Source organism: Molothrus ater, chromosome 6 (assembly GCF_012460135.2).
Source record: "Molothrus ater isolate BHLD 08-10-18 breed brown headed cowbird chromosome 6, BPBGC_Mater_1.1, whole genome shotgun sequence".
Classification (NCBI taxonomy): Eukaryota; Metazoa; Chordata; class Aves; order Passeriformes; family Icteridae; genus Molothrus; species Molothrus ater.
The window spans coordinates 28,206,004-28,221,934 of record NC_050483.2 but is presented as its reverse complement, the minus strand read 5'-3'; the positions used below and the strand labels follow the sequence as shown (position 1 = coordinate 28,221,934).

The 15,931-nt window shown below is 43.6% G+C and overlaps 1 protein-coding gene across 3 annotated transcripts in view; it reads right to left on the bottom strand.

Moving 5' to 3' along the window:
- Nucleotides 1-4,516, bottom strand: part of MAP3K9 (mitogen-activated protein kinase kinase kinase 9) — a 58,289-nt gene extending 53,773 nt beyond the window's left edge. For all 3 annotated transcript variants that reach the window (XR_004980283.2, XM_036383746.2, XM_036383747.2), the window contains exon 1: nucleotides 3,950-4,516. Coding sequence is in view for 2 of the 3 variants with exons in the window: in XM_036383746.2 (XP_036239639.1) it covers nucleotides 3,950-4,250 (301 nt within the window). In the remaining variant the exon portion in view is untranslated. The remainder of the gene's footprint in view (nucleotides 1-3,949) is intronic.
- Nucleotides 4,517-15,931: the final 11,415 nt, after the last annotated feature.

The window sequence follows — 15,931 nt, the reverse complement described above, 5'->3', positions numbered from 1 at the left end:
CAATGACATTTTAAAAAGTTTTAAAGGAACAGTACCATAATGCAAGATTTGAACAAAAAGTCACCAAGCCTTTTAATATTTTCCTGCATTTGAAATGCCAAATCTGACATGGTTCCCCCGTTTTGTCTAGCAGAAAGGAAATTAAGTATGGAAGGGTGCAGGTTAGATCCCACTTCAATAAAGTAGTCTCCTTATTCCAATCAAATGCCTTTCCAATGTATAAGTCTACAGTACAAGACTTTGTCACAAAACTGTATGGAGTTAATACAAACTCTTCTGTCCACAGCTGTAGGCTTTTATTTTGTCTGAGCTCTACCTTTCCTGAACATGATTTTTAGAAGTTGGCTTACTTTTTTAAGTTAGTCAAACCTACGAGTTAGTTTAATAAGGATGCCTTTGCTGCCTTTCCTAGTGTTCCATGAACAAAAGACTAACAGGAAACAAGATAGAAAACTGACCAAGAAAGTCTGCCAGAAGGAGAAAAGGACTCCTCCACTCCAGAAGATGAAGAGAATTTATTTTTCTGCTACTGTGAATACATATTTTGGATAACACTCTGAGCTTCAAGGATTTGTGCAACAAAGATTTCAGTCCTACAGTAGCAACCTTGGTGTTCAAATGCTTGAAACAGAGATTACTAGAAAACATGAAAGGAGTAAATTCTGAGTGGAAACACTGAAATTTTAGAACAAGACTGTAATGACAATAACTCTACATGTGAGACTATCCTGCCACTGAGAATACACAAAGAGTCACTCTTGTATTTCTCACTAGTAAAAGACCTAAAGAAATCAGATGTTGAGTCCTATCTCTTCAGTCAATAGAATTTCAGCACTGCTAGAATCCTCACTTAACCTGCTTCTAGGAACAAGGTCAGTTAAAAAACTGAAATGAACAAACACGCATCCCACACCACCGGACAGACAGCGTTCAGGCGCTGCTCACAGCGGGTGTTCTGCTCGGGCGTTTCACGGATTAAGAGGACGTCAATGAGGCGCCGAGCGAGCGGCGGCCGGCCCGCAGGTGCTGAAGGGACAGCTCCGGCGGCAGCGGGGACCGGACGGGGACGGGACGGGACAGCCCCGCGGGCAGCGCCCCGGCCTTCCCCCCATCCGCCCCGATTTTGGGGAGAAGCGCGACAGTAAGGTGGCAGGCAGGAGAACAAGATGGGCAAAGGAAAGCGAAGGGCTGGAAAGTAGAACACTTTGTGTGCCGCCACCCATTTTCCATCAGAAAAAGCACATCCCTGCTGGATGCACAAATTAATAGGGGTGGGATGTAAAACCGAGAGACTTCAGCTTCCACATGAAACCCAATGCATGACATTGAATGTGCTTTTATCTGGAAGTACGATCTTCGCTTAGGTTGAAAATGTATACTTCTATAAGGCAAACTGGCCAGCTTACCCTCATGGGTAGCTTATTCATTAAAAAAACTGGATTTTTAAAAAATGTTTTGTTTAGGGTTTTTAAAAGGTATTTTCTGCTGAATTAGTTTATTTTCAGAGTTTGAGTTATACAGGTACATTAGGACACAAAATACTTGCTTTCTGTCACATTTCCAAACACTAACTCCAGTGTCATTTGGTAGCTGTGTTGTACAGGACTGTACAGAATTCAAGAACTGAAGTGCTCTCATTCCTCTGTGGGCTGGTAAGGAATTATAGAGCCTGTACACCATGAACCAGTGGCCATGTTGACAACTGCAAGGTAGGTGCTGTTTAATCAGCCCTTATTAGACCATATGATTAAATTGTTTAATTCAGTCTTAAGTACAGATGAGAGTCCCTCAAGTTGGCCCACTCCTGACAGCCACCACAGTCTGCTTTTTATCATTCATGGTATCTTCACCAAGGCAAAAGTCCAGCACACTACAAGGATGGCTAAAATTACCAGCTAAACTAGGACAACTCTCAGTAGAAGTAGAATCTCTAGGACTTGTACTCCCAAATTTTCATTAAATATATAGATAAACTTTAGAAAAGCCAGTAAAAATAGGTTCTCTGCTGAGGTGCATGTCCAGAACAACACTTTGCATCACTCCTGCAAAACTGGACTTATTGGACTATGAAGTATTGAACAGTAGATGGTGATTCCTATTCCTAACAGCTATCAAACTAACATCATCAGCTCTAAAAATGGATTGCATTCCTTGCAAAGGATTTTTAATACTCAAAAATATTTTTAATACTTGAAAATCCAACTTAATGGCAACCAACTTTAACCCCTGTCCAAACTGCATTGTTTTTTTAAAAGAAGCCCCATACTCCTTAAGCATTATAAAAACCTCTGGAGGGTAATAAATTCTACTTTGTCATGAATGCATGGTCGGTGACTTGACAGAAGAGAAGTAGTGTAGTTCTGTAGGGGCATGGGAAGAGTAAGGCAAAGACAAAGGGACAAAGTAGAACTCCACAACTGTTGGTGAGCCATCAAACCATAGAAGAGGCAGCAAGACAGGACAATCCACAGTTACAAAGCCTGAACTTGAACACTCCACAGAGGATGGGAGCTGAGGGTTCAAAAGGTTCTATAGAAATGATTCTCTTAAGTATTTCAAAAGCAAAACTTAATAAGCATTCATTCACAACTTTTTCTGTGTGTAGGGAAAAAAATAACTTAACAGTGCTCTTGCAGCATGGAAGAAAGGAACAGCACCCAGTCCTTTCAGAAGCCCAAGGGCAATGCTACAAATTACTGAGTTTTACCTAAATGCTTTCAAGAAGAACACAAAGTAAGAAAAAAAGCTATTAGTTGTACTCCTTGGAGATACGGCCTAGATAGGACAAAGCATCTTTTCACTCTTTTACTTTCTAGAAAAGCCTACTAGTCTGAAGATCTTTCTCTGCCCCTGAAAAAAAAAAAGCATCCTTGCCTGAATTGTCAATGGTGATAGATAAACAGCATCTAGAAAGTCATTCCACGTTGTTTCTCTTTCCACAGTACATAGTGACTAAAAAAACGTTGAGATGAAACAGCCCTATTCTCTGTCTCCAACAAAGGCTTCAAAACTGCACCGAAATTCAGGGAAACAAACCAATCCCTCAGTGCCTTCAGCATCACAACATAGTCAAGTGACCCTCAGGCAGGTCCAGATAAAACTCACTCACAGGTATTTCAGGACAGAATTTGTAAGAGGGCAGAGGAACCTGGTAACACAAGTCAACTTAGAAATTTTTCAGTCAGAAATAATAAGCTTTTGGTTAGTAAGTAGGATAACACTGAACAAGTAAGTATTAGCAGTGAATCAACACTTCATAAAACAACTGCTTCCCTCCCAGCAACCTTTCTTTAAGAATATTCTTAAGGCAGAATGACCAGAGCCCTGGTGACTCCACCACTGCCCAGTCACCAGGATTTTGTTGCTTGATGGAAATTTATCAGCCCCTGGAAAGACAGGTCTTAACAATGGGAAACTGCTCCCGGCGTCGCCGAAACGCCACCACACTGAGCCTGAAGCTCTGCCTCCCAGGGAGCGGCGCGCTGGCCGGCAAGGCAGGAGGGCACTGGAGCAGCAGGAATACCTCCGCGGGTGGGCAAGGGAAGGGAAAACACCGGGGGCTGGGGCGGCCCCAGGCCGGGGGCCTGAGACGCCGCAGCCCCTCCGCTCGCCACCGAAGGCCACCGCAGGCCCCCCCACCCCGCCGCCGGCTGGGCCCGCGGCCTCCCACGGCCACTCGCCACCGGGATGGGCCTTCCCTTCCCCCTCAGCGGCGGCACCGGCTTCCAACAGGACCCACGGAAGGGCCAGGCCAGGCCCCTCCCCAGGGACATCGGGAGGGCCGAGCCTCGGCTGTGCCCACAGCCTCGGCAGTTCCGCCGGTCTCTTCCCCCCTCCCATACGCACCCCAAGCCCGCGATAGGGGGGCAGGACCGGGCCTGTCCCTGGCTCCCTCCCTCTCGGCAAAGGGGCCGCGCCAAGCCCCCCGGCCGGGCCCGGGCTCCCTTACGCTGTATGGCGGGGGGCGGCGGGTATCGGGCGCGCAGCTCCGGGCCGCCCCCCTGCACGCCGCTGCTCACGTAGTTGCTGGGGAAGATGCCGACGCGCTGGTCGATCTTGCCCGTCCACCAGCCCTCGTCGCCGGACACGTGCGAGTCCCGGGACAGCACCTGCACCACGTCCCCCGGCCGCAGGCTCAGCTCGTCCTCGCCGCACGCCTCGTATTCGAAGACAGCGGTCCAGAGCGGCCCGTCGCCCGGCGGCTCCCCGCCGCCCGCGCCCTCCTGGCTGAGCTCGGTGAGGGGCTCCATGGCGAGGCTGCTCCATAGGGGGAGGCGCCCGCGGCAGCCGGGCGCTGCGGGGGGCTGCGGGGCCGGGACCGCCGCCTATTGTTCATGCGGCCCGGCGCCCGCCGGCACCAGGTGCCGCCGCCGCTGCCGGGACTTCCCGGCGCGGGGCCGCCTCAGCCCAGCGCGGGCAGGGGCGAGGCCAGGCAGCGTGTGCCGTGGAGGAGCCGCTGCATCCCCCCCATCCGCCGCCTCCTCCGTGCCCGCCTCCGCCTCCTGCCGCCGCCGCCGCACATCCCGGAGCCACCTGACTCTCTGGCAGCTTCGGTGGCGCGAGGGGTGGGCAGGGCAGGCCCCGCCCCCGCGCCGCCATTGGCTGCCACCGCTGCCCGTCAGCTCCGCCCTCACCTGATTGAGGGCCCGCGCCCCCTTGGCCACGCCCCTCCCCTACCGGCCCCCGGCGTCGCGCACTCACCGGTGTGCCCCCGATTGGCCCCCGTATGGTCAGTTCTCGCTTCCCATTGGGCCGCGCGCTCCGAGCTCCGCCTTCCCCGCCGCGTCTCATTGGCTGGGGAAAGGGGCATGACACGGGTCAAGGGCGGGGCGGCCCGAGGGCGGAGCGGGCGGGCGCCACCTGGTGGCGGGCGGAGGCGGCGCACATCTGGGCCGGCACCCGCTGACCCCGGGCTCGGTGTCCCCCGCCCCGCCGGGACCGCCACTGCCCCCCCGCGGGGACCGGTCGGAAACCCAACAGAATCTCTGTTATCTGTTAGGCCATGGGCTTCCGTAACCCGTCCGAACTTAAGCACGGGTGTTAGATGGTTTCTGCAGGAGGTCATCGTGGGAGCATCGCTGCTGAATGCCTTTGTTAAAAATTAACAGAATTTACTTACTCTTGCAATCAGCATGTAGCTGCTCGGTCCTGAACATCCAAATGCCTTCTCCTAGCTGCCAGGGTTTTCACAGCTTGTGGAGACACCAGATCTTGTCAATGGAATTTGCTTGAACTTGGTGATATTACTGGGAAATTTTCTTTGCATTTAACTCCATTTTTTTTTAATCTTCATTTGCATTCCAGTGGTAAAACTGGAAATGAAAATTCTCTGTTCATGCTTCATCATAACAAAGCCCATTGATGCCAAATGAGAAGCCCAAGTACCATGACCACACCTGATGTCTTCACACTTATACAGAAAATGCAGGGCTTCATTATTCTTTAGTATTTAGTAAATACAATTACACAATTCTTCTCTGCAAGACAGATTTTTAAAAAAATTCTCCATCCCCAAGTCAGGCCTTTGGTTTGGTTTATGCACAGAGCAGTTCCTACTAATTCCTTAACTTTGTGCATTGTGGTTTTGTCTATTTATCTATCCTTGCATTAGCATTATGCTATAGCACCATTATAGGGAGCCCCAGGGTTCAGGCTTTTAATAGAATGATGAAGATCTTAAGGATTTTGATTTAACTCAGAACATGTTATGCTTATCATTGTTTGTAAAATATTTGAATTTACTTAAATTTACACTGGGAATACACCTCCTCCCAACTGAACCTTAGTAACAAGTACCACAGAGAACCCTACTGGGAACTACAATTATTCTGTTTCCTCTCTTTTTCCCCCCAAACTTCAGAGCCTTTATTTATCACAGAAGCTAAACAGACATGGTCTAGAAAGAGCTGGTCTATTAGTACCCATATTTCACAAATAGAGACCAAAACATGTCTACTTGAGGTCAGAACTGACATTTCACTGTGATGCATGCAAGATCTAGGCATGCTTCAGCACAAGTTTTCAATTGAATTTGTCTAAGAACTGAGCCTTAGGTTTTCTCCTCTCTCTCCACTGCCTCTTGTCAGCGAGGGCAGAACTGAGGATGCATCCTCTCCACTTATTCCTTTGTTACTTAAGGGTGTGTTTTCACAATTAGTGTAAGCTTATCCAATACTATTTTCTGTTGCTGAAAGGACTTTCCTGCCCCTTGTCACATACTTGACCTGCTTTCCTGATTGCAACAGTAGCGACTGCGTGGCTGTGGAGTCATTTCAGCTCATTCATCTGGCTGAAAGCTAAGCCTCTGAGTAAAAGCAGCTAGTTTTCAATCAGCTTTTTAGGTTGATCTGACTTGCATTAGGACTGTACACACAGACATTAAAGCCAGCACAAGGAAGCAGGGCAGGTGAAAGGGACATCCCCCTAGCTTTTTCAGGAACATCCCATCTTTCAGTTACCTTGTCTTGATCATGAAGACAATGGGTAACAAATAGCTGTATTCATAGTTTTGGAATTCAAATAATAGATTACTGAGAGGGAATGTGAAAGACTGCTATTGATGCTCCTACTTAAAGTAATTGCAGTTGCATGCAATAATTTTCTGTCTAATTTTATGCAGAAAAAAATTCAGGTGAGAAATTACAATGCTTTACATTAATACAGCACTTGACATATTGTAATATAAAAAAATGTGAGACATAAAAAAACAGAGGCCTCCTATCTTTCAGCTGTTTGCCACTTATTTTGATCACTGCTATAAAGCACTGATAGGTTTAAAGTAGAAAGCTATATTACTGATGGTGAAGACTATGACAGGAAAAAATTTGCTACTATGGAGGCTCAGGTTGCCTGCTGTAGTGACCTGCCAAGACAGAACCCTGCCATCTTGTGGAATGCCTTGATATCAAAGTACACAGCTTTACTTCTCAAAAGATACCACCTTTTTTTTTTCTTTTCTTATTTCCCATGACAATATGTTTGTTTCTACAGAAGTGGTGTGACTGCTCAGGAAGCCATTTGTAGTGGCCTGGAGTGTCCAGGGAAATACTCTGAAGAGCCATCATAAGCTTTTCCCACTCTTGTAGACTTCTCTTGGCATCTTTTACCAGCCACGTCAGAGACTGGTTTCTGAATTAAAAGATCTGGCCAAATTGGGTAGGCTGTTCGTAACATCAAGGTAAATAGAACTGTCAGTAAATGTTAAATTCATATTCCAGTAACTGGCAAATGGTAGATGAAAAGAAGGTTAAAGACTATCCACATGCAGCCTTTGAAAGATGACATTTTAGCATTGGCAAGATACAGACAGATTTTTGAAATGGTGCATGCCTTTCTGACGAACATATAGCCCAAACACTACATTGAAAGCTTTTTCTTATGCATTTTCTAGTAAGACTGTATCTGTTCCCACTATTATTCAGCAGATCTGAATAATGGGAATTAGATTCTAGATATAACAGATCCAGTTCCTAATGTCTGTGTTTGAATACACACTGTGCTTCTTAAAGTTTGGACATGGATTTGCTATAATGTGTTTCAAAAAAAGAATAACCTGCAAAATGCAGATGATACTCTGAATTTAGTTCAAACTTTCTTCAAACTGAGAACTTTGAACCAAAGCTTTGAATTCAGACTAATTTCTTCAGCTACATTTTAAAAGTACCAACAAATTATTAGATGGTTAACAGAAAGGCCAGACTATTCCCAGTTTTTGTTTTAAGAAGCAATAGAAAGCATTCTGCTTATTCAGTATCATTATTAATACAAATTTAGGATTATGATCTTGGCTTTTGTCCTGTGTTTCCTAGAGGCTTGTGCACACTACCACTGGACTTAGCAGCTCTATAACTTACTAAACTTGGCAGTACGTAGTTAAAAATCTAACTGGATATCAAAATGTTGGAAGCCTAGGCTCCCAGTATCTGTGTTCCACAAAGGATAAAAACCAGAATAGTATTAAAAACAAAATGAAGAGGAATGTGTTGTCATATATTGCAAGAGTTCTATTGTCATTATATTGCAAAGGTCCATGTTGCTAGAGTTTCATACCTCCCCGATGTTTCTTGTAGGCAACTCCTCTAAGGACTGATTCTTCCTTCTTCTCACAGTAGCTAATTGACTCCAGTTTCCCCTCAACCAACCAATCCACTCTTTTATAACACTCTTCTGATTGGCTACAGCTGTGGCCTGGTAAAGTCAGGCCTGTTCCAAATCTCTAATAATTGGCTCAGCTGCAACTCCTTAAGGGGTAAGATTACTTTCTATACTACTCCTATTTTCTTATATTGTATCCCCCTACAGGAATGTCCAGACAAAAAGGAAATACTTTGGGCACCATCCAACTACACTGCAGTACTAGAAACATACTGCAATTCCAACTATAGCTGCAATGACAGCACGTCTCTACCAGCACAGTTAGAAAGTATAAAAGATTAAGGAGATGCCCCTTGGCACATCTTATTGCAGCTCACTCCTTTTACATCCTGTGGTAATTTATATTGCATATTAAATTAACACAGCACTCTCATTTGGCTTTTATACATTTCAGAGGATATACCACAGATCTGTCCCATGACTATATCCCCATATATACTACTCTGGAGATGAGTCTCACTCCAGTAGCCAGATTTGTTTGATCAAGTGCTGATAATTTCTACTCAAACAATGTAAGCTTTACTGACGAATGGATTTTTCTATCATTAAAAATTGCCTCTCTACATGACTGTAAAGCTGGACTGGGTTTTTTCCCCCACTTTAGAACAGTACTGCTTTTCCAACATCACTTTAGTGTAGGTTTGTTCTTGACTTGATGAGGGGGACAGGGGTAAGCCACTGGCAACAGAAGCTTTATGAACTGTGCTGTGCTAGCTAGGAGGCAGGCTGCAAATCTGGGTCTTGAGCATCTGAGTCAGTAAAGAGAGAGCTCTACCCTGCTTCATAAAATATATATGCTAATCTCCCAGATGGCTATGTGTTCTTTCTCCATAAAACAGATGACCTGGAAAAATAAAAGATAAAAACACTGGCGAGTGGGAATTCTGGGCCAAAATCTGGAAGCTTGCAGTAGATTTTACAGACAGACTTGGATTTTAAATTTAGTTTGGATCTGGTTTCATAACAAAATAGAGCAATGGCTATTATTATAGGTCACAGCATAATTTCACATGCAACATGAATCATTCATATGTCTGCATCCCTCTAAGAAAAATATAACAAAGGAACACTTTCAAGTAAGATTTCTGTCTGCACTAGAAGATATATGCCTAACAGAAATAATGGTTAACTTTGACTTAGTAATGATTAACATTTGCACACTGTATTAACTCAAACCAAGCCACACACACAGCTCTTGTTCGATTAGTCATAGACTGAGTTGCTGTTCCTGTAAGGGAATATCAGAACCATGCTGCCACACTGGCAACATTGTGCCACAGTTTCACAAATGTGTGGAAAAAATATTTAACTTATTTGCAGAACTGTGATTAGCGCAATGCAAATGCTCTCACCACAGCTTAGGAGAGACACTACAGGAAAACTTTTCAGGTTTCTGAAATCTTTATAGGTGCTGATAGCCTTGATCTTTCTTTTCATGTTTCACGTGAAAAATAAAGCAGCAGCAGACTACCCTGCAGTGTCATGGCCAGCACATGGTGCAGCACTCACTCAGAGCACTCTGTACTGCCTCCAGCACCTCGTCTCCCATTCAAGGCCTCCTGCCCATGCAATGACCAAGTCTCTTTGTTTGTGAGGGCAAATGAGATTTTGTTTGAAATAACAAAACCATGAAGGAAAACAAGGTATTTTGTTTAGGTTTTAAGTTTGTCAAACAAAACCTCTGGGACAGTTTTCAGATCACCAAAGCCACCCTTGAATAGTTTCAGAAAGACAACACAAAAAATGGAGCATCTGAGTTCAAACCATACAGATGCAAACTTCATTTCTAAACATACAAAGACACAACATTCATTAGATAACAGCATTCACATGCAAATCATAGCCTTATACCCAAATCATCACTCTGCTAAATATGCCATTATAAAGTTATGGACATAGAATAGATAACCTTTTCATTTGGAGCAGCGTAATCATTCTGTTGATTGAGGCTGATGTCTTTTTCCCCCTAATTTGTATTTACTGAGTTAACTTACTATTCAGAATAATAAACCTCAATCTAAAATAAGACCAACTAGGTCAGTGCAGTAGTAATTATCATAGAATTATATAATGGCTTGGGTTGGAAGAGACTTTAAAGATACTCTTGTTTCAACCCCCCCCCCCCCCCCGTCTTGTTCCAACCCTCCTGTCCCCTGTCCCAAGGGTAGGGACATCTTTCACTAGACCAGATGATCCAGGGCCCCATCCAACCTGGTGCTGAACACTTCCAGGGATGGAGCAGCCACAACTTTCCTGAGCAACCTGTTCTGAGCAACTTTTAAGATTCAACCTGCCTTACCACCCTCACCTTCCTAGGAAATTCCTACTAAAGAATTTCTTCTTAATATCTAATCTAGACATACCCTTTGTCAGTTTAAAGCCATTGTCCTATCACTACTTGCCCTTGCCAATTGACCCTCTGCAGCTCTCCTGGAGCCCCCTTTATGTACTAGAAGGCTGCAAATAAGGTCCACCCCCAGCCTTCTCTTCTCTCATTTGTTGTTGTAATTGGTTTTTGACACATTGTCTTAAGATAACAGGTGACTTTTGCCTGCTGTTTCCTTTTATTTACAATCCCAGTTAAAATCCTTAGCATAACTAGTTAGAGGAACCTCTTTTAAAAAGTGGATGACTACTGGAAAATTTTCTGTCTTGATTTCCCCTTACAGTGTCTACTCTATGCTTGGTGACTAAGCTCAGATATGATACTGTATCCATTCTATATTTCATAAGGCAACGAGAAGGAGATTTCCTCATACTTACATGAAAATAGACCTAAGTCTGTTTTGATCTTTTAGTTAAGTGTGGGCAGAGAGACACATCATGCTTTTATTGTGATGCTATCTCTCAGTACTGGCAGCACCAGATCCACAGACAGCCACAGACTCTTACAGGGTAGAAGCCATGTCAAGAACTCTGCCTTTACAATCCAGAAATAATTTGTGTTAGCTCTTAACATTATTGTCTTTCTCACATTGGTGGTCCTAATTAGTGGGCTTGGTCATGCATCAAGGCACTGTACAGTTCACTGTACAGCTGAAGCTTTTGAAAGACAAGGGAAGCGTGATTCATGGAGTGAGCCTAGACAGTTCAGTCCCAGACTACAGACTGGTCAGTATCATTGAGTCTAATTAGTACCTGAGCAGTTTCCAAAATATAACATAAACATGACTACCTTATGAAGGATACATGCCTTCTTCTTTCTCGCGGTGTCGGTATTTCCCCTTCTAATTATGCTGCTAAAAGAGCCGTAAGAGCGTGTGAATGCCAGAATATTTGCACGTATCTATTGCTTGACCATAAGTCTTCTCGCTCCGCTGCCGGTAGGACCTAAAATTCTGCCGGGTGCGGTGGCGGTGAAGCGCCCGGAGCCCTGCGGGGGGCGCCGGGAGCCCGCGGTCCCGCCCGCCGCCCCGCAGCGCCTCCGGCCGCTCCGCGCTCAAAAATGGAGGGATTCTCGGCCGGTCTATTTTTGGCCCTGCTGGGAGCCTTGCGCTGTTCCTCAGCGCTCGGAGCTCATTGTTTTTGTTCGCTTAGATGAACCAATTGTAGTCTACATAGGACGCATTTGTTTTCCAGTTCCTCAAACCATTATTACCTTTTTCCTGTTCCTCTTGAGAAAATGGACTTTTGACACCCTGCCAGGCTGCATTACTGAATTCCCTGGCCTGTTTCAGGGTGAAATCATGATAAAGGCAGGCGCTTTTACTGAAAGGGAAAAAAAAATCGCAGAAAAAAATGTGGAAGAAAACCTAACTGTGGGAAAAAAGCAAGTTGTGTAATAGTGAAGAAATGCGGTAGTGTGAGTCATCCAGCTCATGAGCACTTCATCTGGTGAAGTTAGCACCATCCAGGAGGGAATTTGCCAGGCCCTGCTTACATCCCACAACCAGTAAGCCTTGCCAGAGGTACAGCACTGAAAATAGAACTGTATCAAGTAATCCCCTAGCATGTATGAGAAACCATATCACAGTTGTCTTCAGCAGAAGCATCAACTCTCCTTACCTTCATTTTATTACAAATAACACCACCAGGCCCATCTAGGTTCACAAGGTAGTCTGGCAGACTTAGGTCCACAGGCTCCCCTAAACACCCATTTTGTCCTTGGAAGACCCCTTTTTATGGTCCATGCTTCATACTACTCTTATTATATTTTTCTCTCCCTCAAACAAGGCCTTTTATGCTCAGAAATGGGTTCAGTTCTCAGAACTGATTTCAGTTATTTTCTGTTCTCCAGTTTATCCCTTTTAACCTTCTGTGGATTTTAGGACCGCCATTACATATCCTAAGAGCGATGTAAGAGTGAGGAAAGAAAGAAACATATGCATTTTGGATGTAACCTTGTTTCCTTTTCTTAAAAACTCTGCAGCAGGTAAGGCAGGTTAACTAACTTTCACTTGACCTTCAAATAGTCTTAATTCATTTGTAACAGTACATGCACATCGAGGACTTCTGTCTTTTTCCTCAGCTCTGCTACTGATGGATTCAGATTCAGATTCACAGGTGTTCAGGTTTGTACACTCAAAGACTGACTAATTCTCAGCTCACTTCTTTCCATTCTATTTTATAGAGAGTGTTAGAAAGAAAGATGGGTCACACACACAACAGCCATTGCTATCTCATTGGTGGGGAAAAGATGAGGAGTTACTTTAAAATACAAGCTTTCAGTAATCTCTCCTTTTCCTAAGACTACACAAGGCCACAGATGCAGAGTGTGTGGCCACTTCCTACTGAATTTCTTTGAAGGTCATTCTAGCTAATTGGATTTGATGGATTTTCTGGAGACATCAGTCCTCTTCCTTCTAAACATTTCTAGCCTGGAGCTGATATTCATCCATCACTCCATTAAACACAGTCCCTCATAATTTCTCTGTTGTATTTATGAGGAAATCTGACAATTTAATCACTTGTCTCAAAATTTGTGATATGATGAGGTACACAGAACAAGGAGATGAAATTAGATAGTGAGAATAGCATCTGACAGAAGCTCCTACCAGGCCTGCCCATCACAAAGAAGTATTTTTGAGAATGTATGTGTTGTTTAGATGAGTTCTAAGAAGTAAGGCAGAAGGGAGGCCAGTGAAAAGCTGGATAATTATAAGTTCTGAACTCTTTACTTTTAAGATTCAGATCCTAGGCACTTTCTGTATTAAAAGAAAAGCAGAGATAGGTACACTTTTCCTGATGTCAGTAGAAGTAATAGTTATGAATAAAGAGGCTTTTCAATCTAGAGCTTTCAAAATTACACCTGAAGCTTTGACTTTAAAAAATTCTAAAATGCTTTGCTTGTTTTCCGTCATATGTCATTTAAAGATTTACAAGAAAGTATTTAGTTGCATTGCTACAAGCTAACTGCGAAAAAATTCAAAATGTAGTCCAAGTCTCAAATTACTTTAGCTACCTGTACTTAATTCTCTTGTTACCACAGTGAAACTGTTTTTCCTATGATTTTTGTAATGCTCAATAGTGAATTAAATCTTTGGAACACTTGTTCTACTGCAAAATATCTTTTTGTGGTTAAAATATTTTTTGTAACAAAACCTTGTCTTTTCATGTCACAGCACATGCTGAAACAATGGCAAAAAGATAAATTACTGCAAAATTAATTTTAGCTGCTGTAAATTTTGTAATGGGTTGTACTAGGGATGCTGTAACAGGATCCCTAATTTCTATAACATTCAGAACACTGTACATAACAGCTATAGGCATATGGATTACAGATTTCTGACACAACCTTCATTGACATTTCTGGTTCTGTAAGCAGCACAAAACAGAGTATAAGTCTCTCCAAAAGGGTTGCTTACTCCACCCTTCCTTTGTTTCAAAGTGGTTTCTTTTTTTTTTTTTTTTTTGCCTTTAGAGTTATTTTTAATGTTAGATCATTTCCATTGTTTATCTCCAGAAAAGTGTTTCCAGACCATTTTGCAGTCACCACCGTTCTGGAAAGGCCTATGAAAAATGGAAGGTTATATGTTTCTCTGGCAGATGTGGTCAGAAATATACAACTATCAATCAGCATCCTATAGCTACAACTAATTCCTTTGCTTTCTAATAGTTTTCTCCCTGATCATTTTTCATTGCTTTCATTTGCCTGATCATTTTTCATTGCTTAATCCATCAAACATTTCCCAAAGGATTGAATAGATCTTTCCATGCTGCAAACTAATAAAGAATGTACCAAGACTAGTGCTATTAATATGGGCAGTGCTCTGGAGTGAAGAACACAGCAGCTGCACAAGGCACCCATACAAGCGGTGTTGGGAAATACAAGCATCTCTGGATGCCTGAGAATTCCTAAGGATCTGCCATAAGGGATTTACAGGCTGTTCCATGATGGGTAAATTCTCTCATTTCTGAGCAAAAGATCAGGAAGAAACTCTTCAAAGGCTTGCACCTTCTCAGAGATCATCCTGTGGGTTTTTCCACAGAAGGGATGGACAAATGAGCAATGTTTGTAGAAAACCCCTTAGACTGGCTGAGAGCTGGAATTCACCTCCCTGCTATTCTCTGACCTGTGAACTTCACCATTTCTGTGCTGGTCATTATCTGCTCCTCATACGAACTAGGGAACACTCATGGGATTAATAGGCATAGGGGAAAGAATAGCCTTAGTTTTGTCCCACTGCCTTGTCTCTGAACCAAGAAAAACTCACTTGTCTACCACTGACTCTGCAGAAGCTGTGACAGTTTGTGCAGATGTTATGTTCATGTAAAACCTAACTCTGTTTAATGGATCAGGAGATCTACGTGCTGGATTTGCCTATGATTTACATCATGACCCAGAGCAGATTATTTGTAACAGTTTTAGCATCTGTACAAAGCAATTAAGGATACCTTCTTTGCAGGTTGCTTTCATCCAGATTAAAAAAATATATCCAACATGCATTAGTATCAGTGCCACTTAGCAGATAACTTTGAATTGCAAAGAGTTCATCTATTTCTAAGTCCACTTTTCTTGGCTGCACATAGTTCTCTAATCAATCTGGTGCTACTGTGACACTGCTCATGATGAGTATCATCAGGCTGTACTTGTGTGGCAAAGAATTCTGATGTCAGACCTCATGGACACAAGGATAAATATAAAAAGTGAAACCCAATCTGATGTGAGAAGAGGCTGAAGACTATCAAGTCATGCAGCTGAAAAGAAGATTTGCATGAAAAATGATGCTGTCTGAGAACCTGTGGTGTATCTACACCTGTGCATAAGCACACGGGTCCATAGATGCAGGTACATCTTTGTTCACAGGGATTGCCTTACTGGGTTACAGCAGAGAGCTGGCTGAAGGCAGAGCCTGCAAGGAGAGACAAGTCGAACGTGTGCAAGTGTTTCTCTATAGCTGTGGGTTTCTATTGCACTAAGAGCTTCCTCCCACATCAGTTTAACATGGAAAGCTGTCTTTGGAGGTCGGCCAAAACCAGTTACCCATTGAATGGCTGTAACAAATATATTCAGCCAGCACAAGAAGGAGAAGAGCTTTGTTTCTGCTGTTTCCTTGATGAATACTTGTGCCATCTCCAACTGGCTGCCAAAGGCCCTTTCTTTAGAGGCCATATGTCCTGTCTAAGAAAGCTCTCATCACACCTCCTTCAGGCTTCCATAATTCTGCTGTACTTATGCTCGATTTCATTTAGTTCATGAAGTAATGCAACTGTAGGATGATGGCTTTCTTCAGCTTGTGCTCAAAGAAAACATGGCCTAGGGAAGAAGAAACAATTGTCTAGGACAGCAAATGTTACTCACTGGTTAGCTCATATGGATTTTCTTTCTAAATAGCTC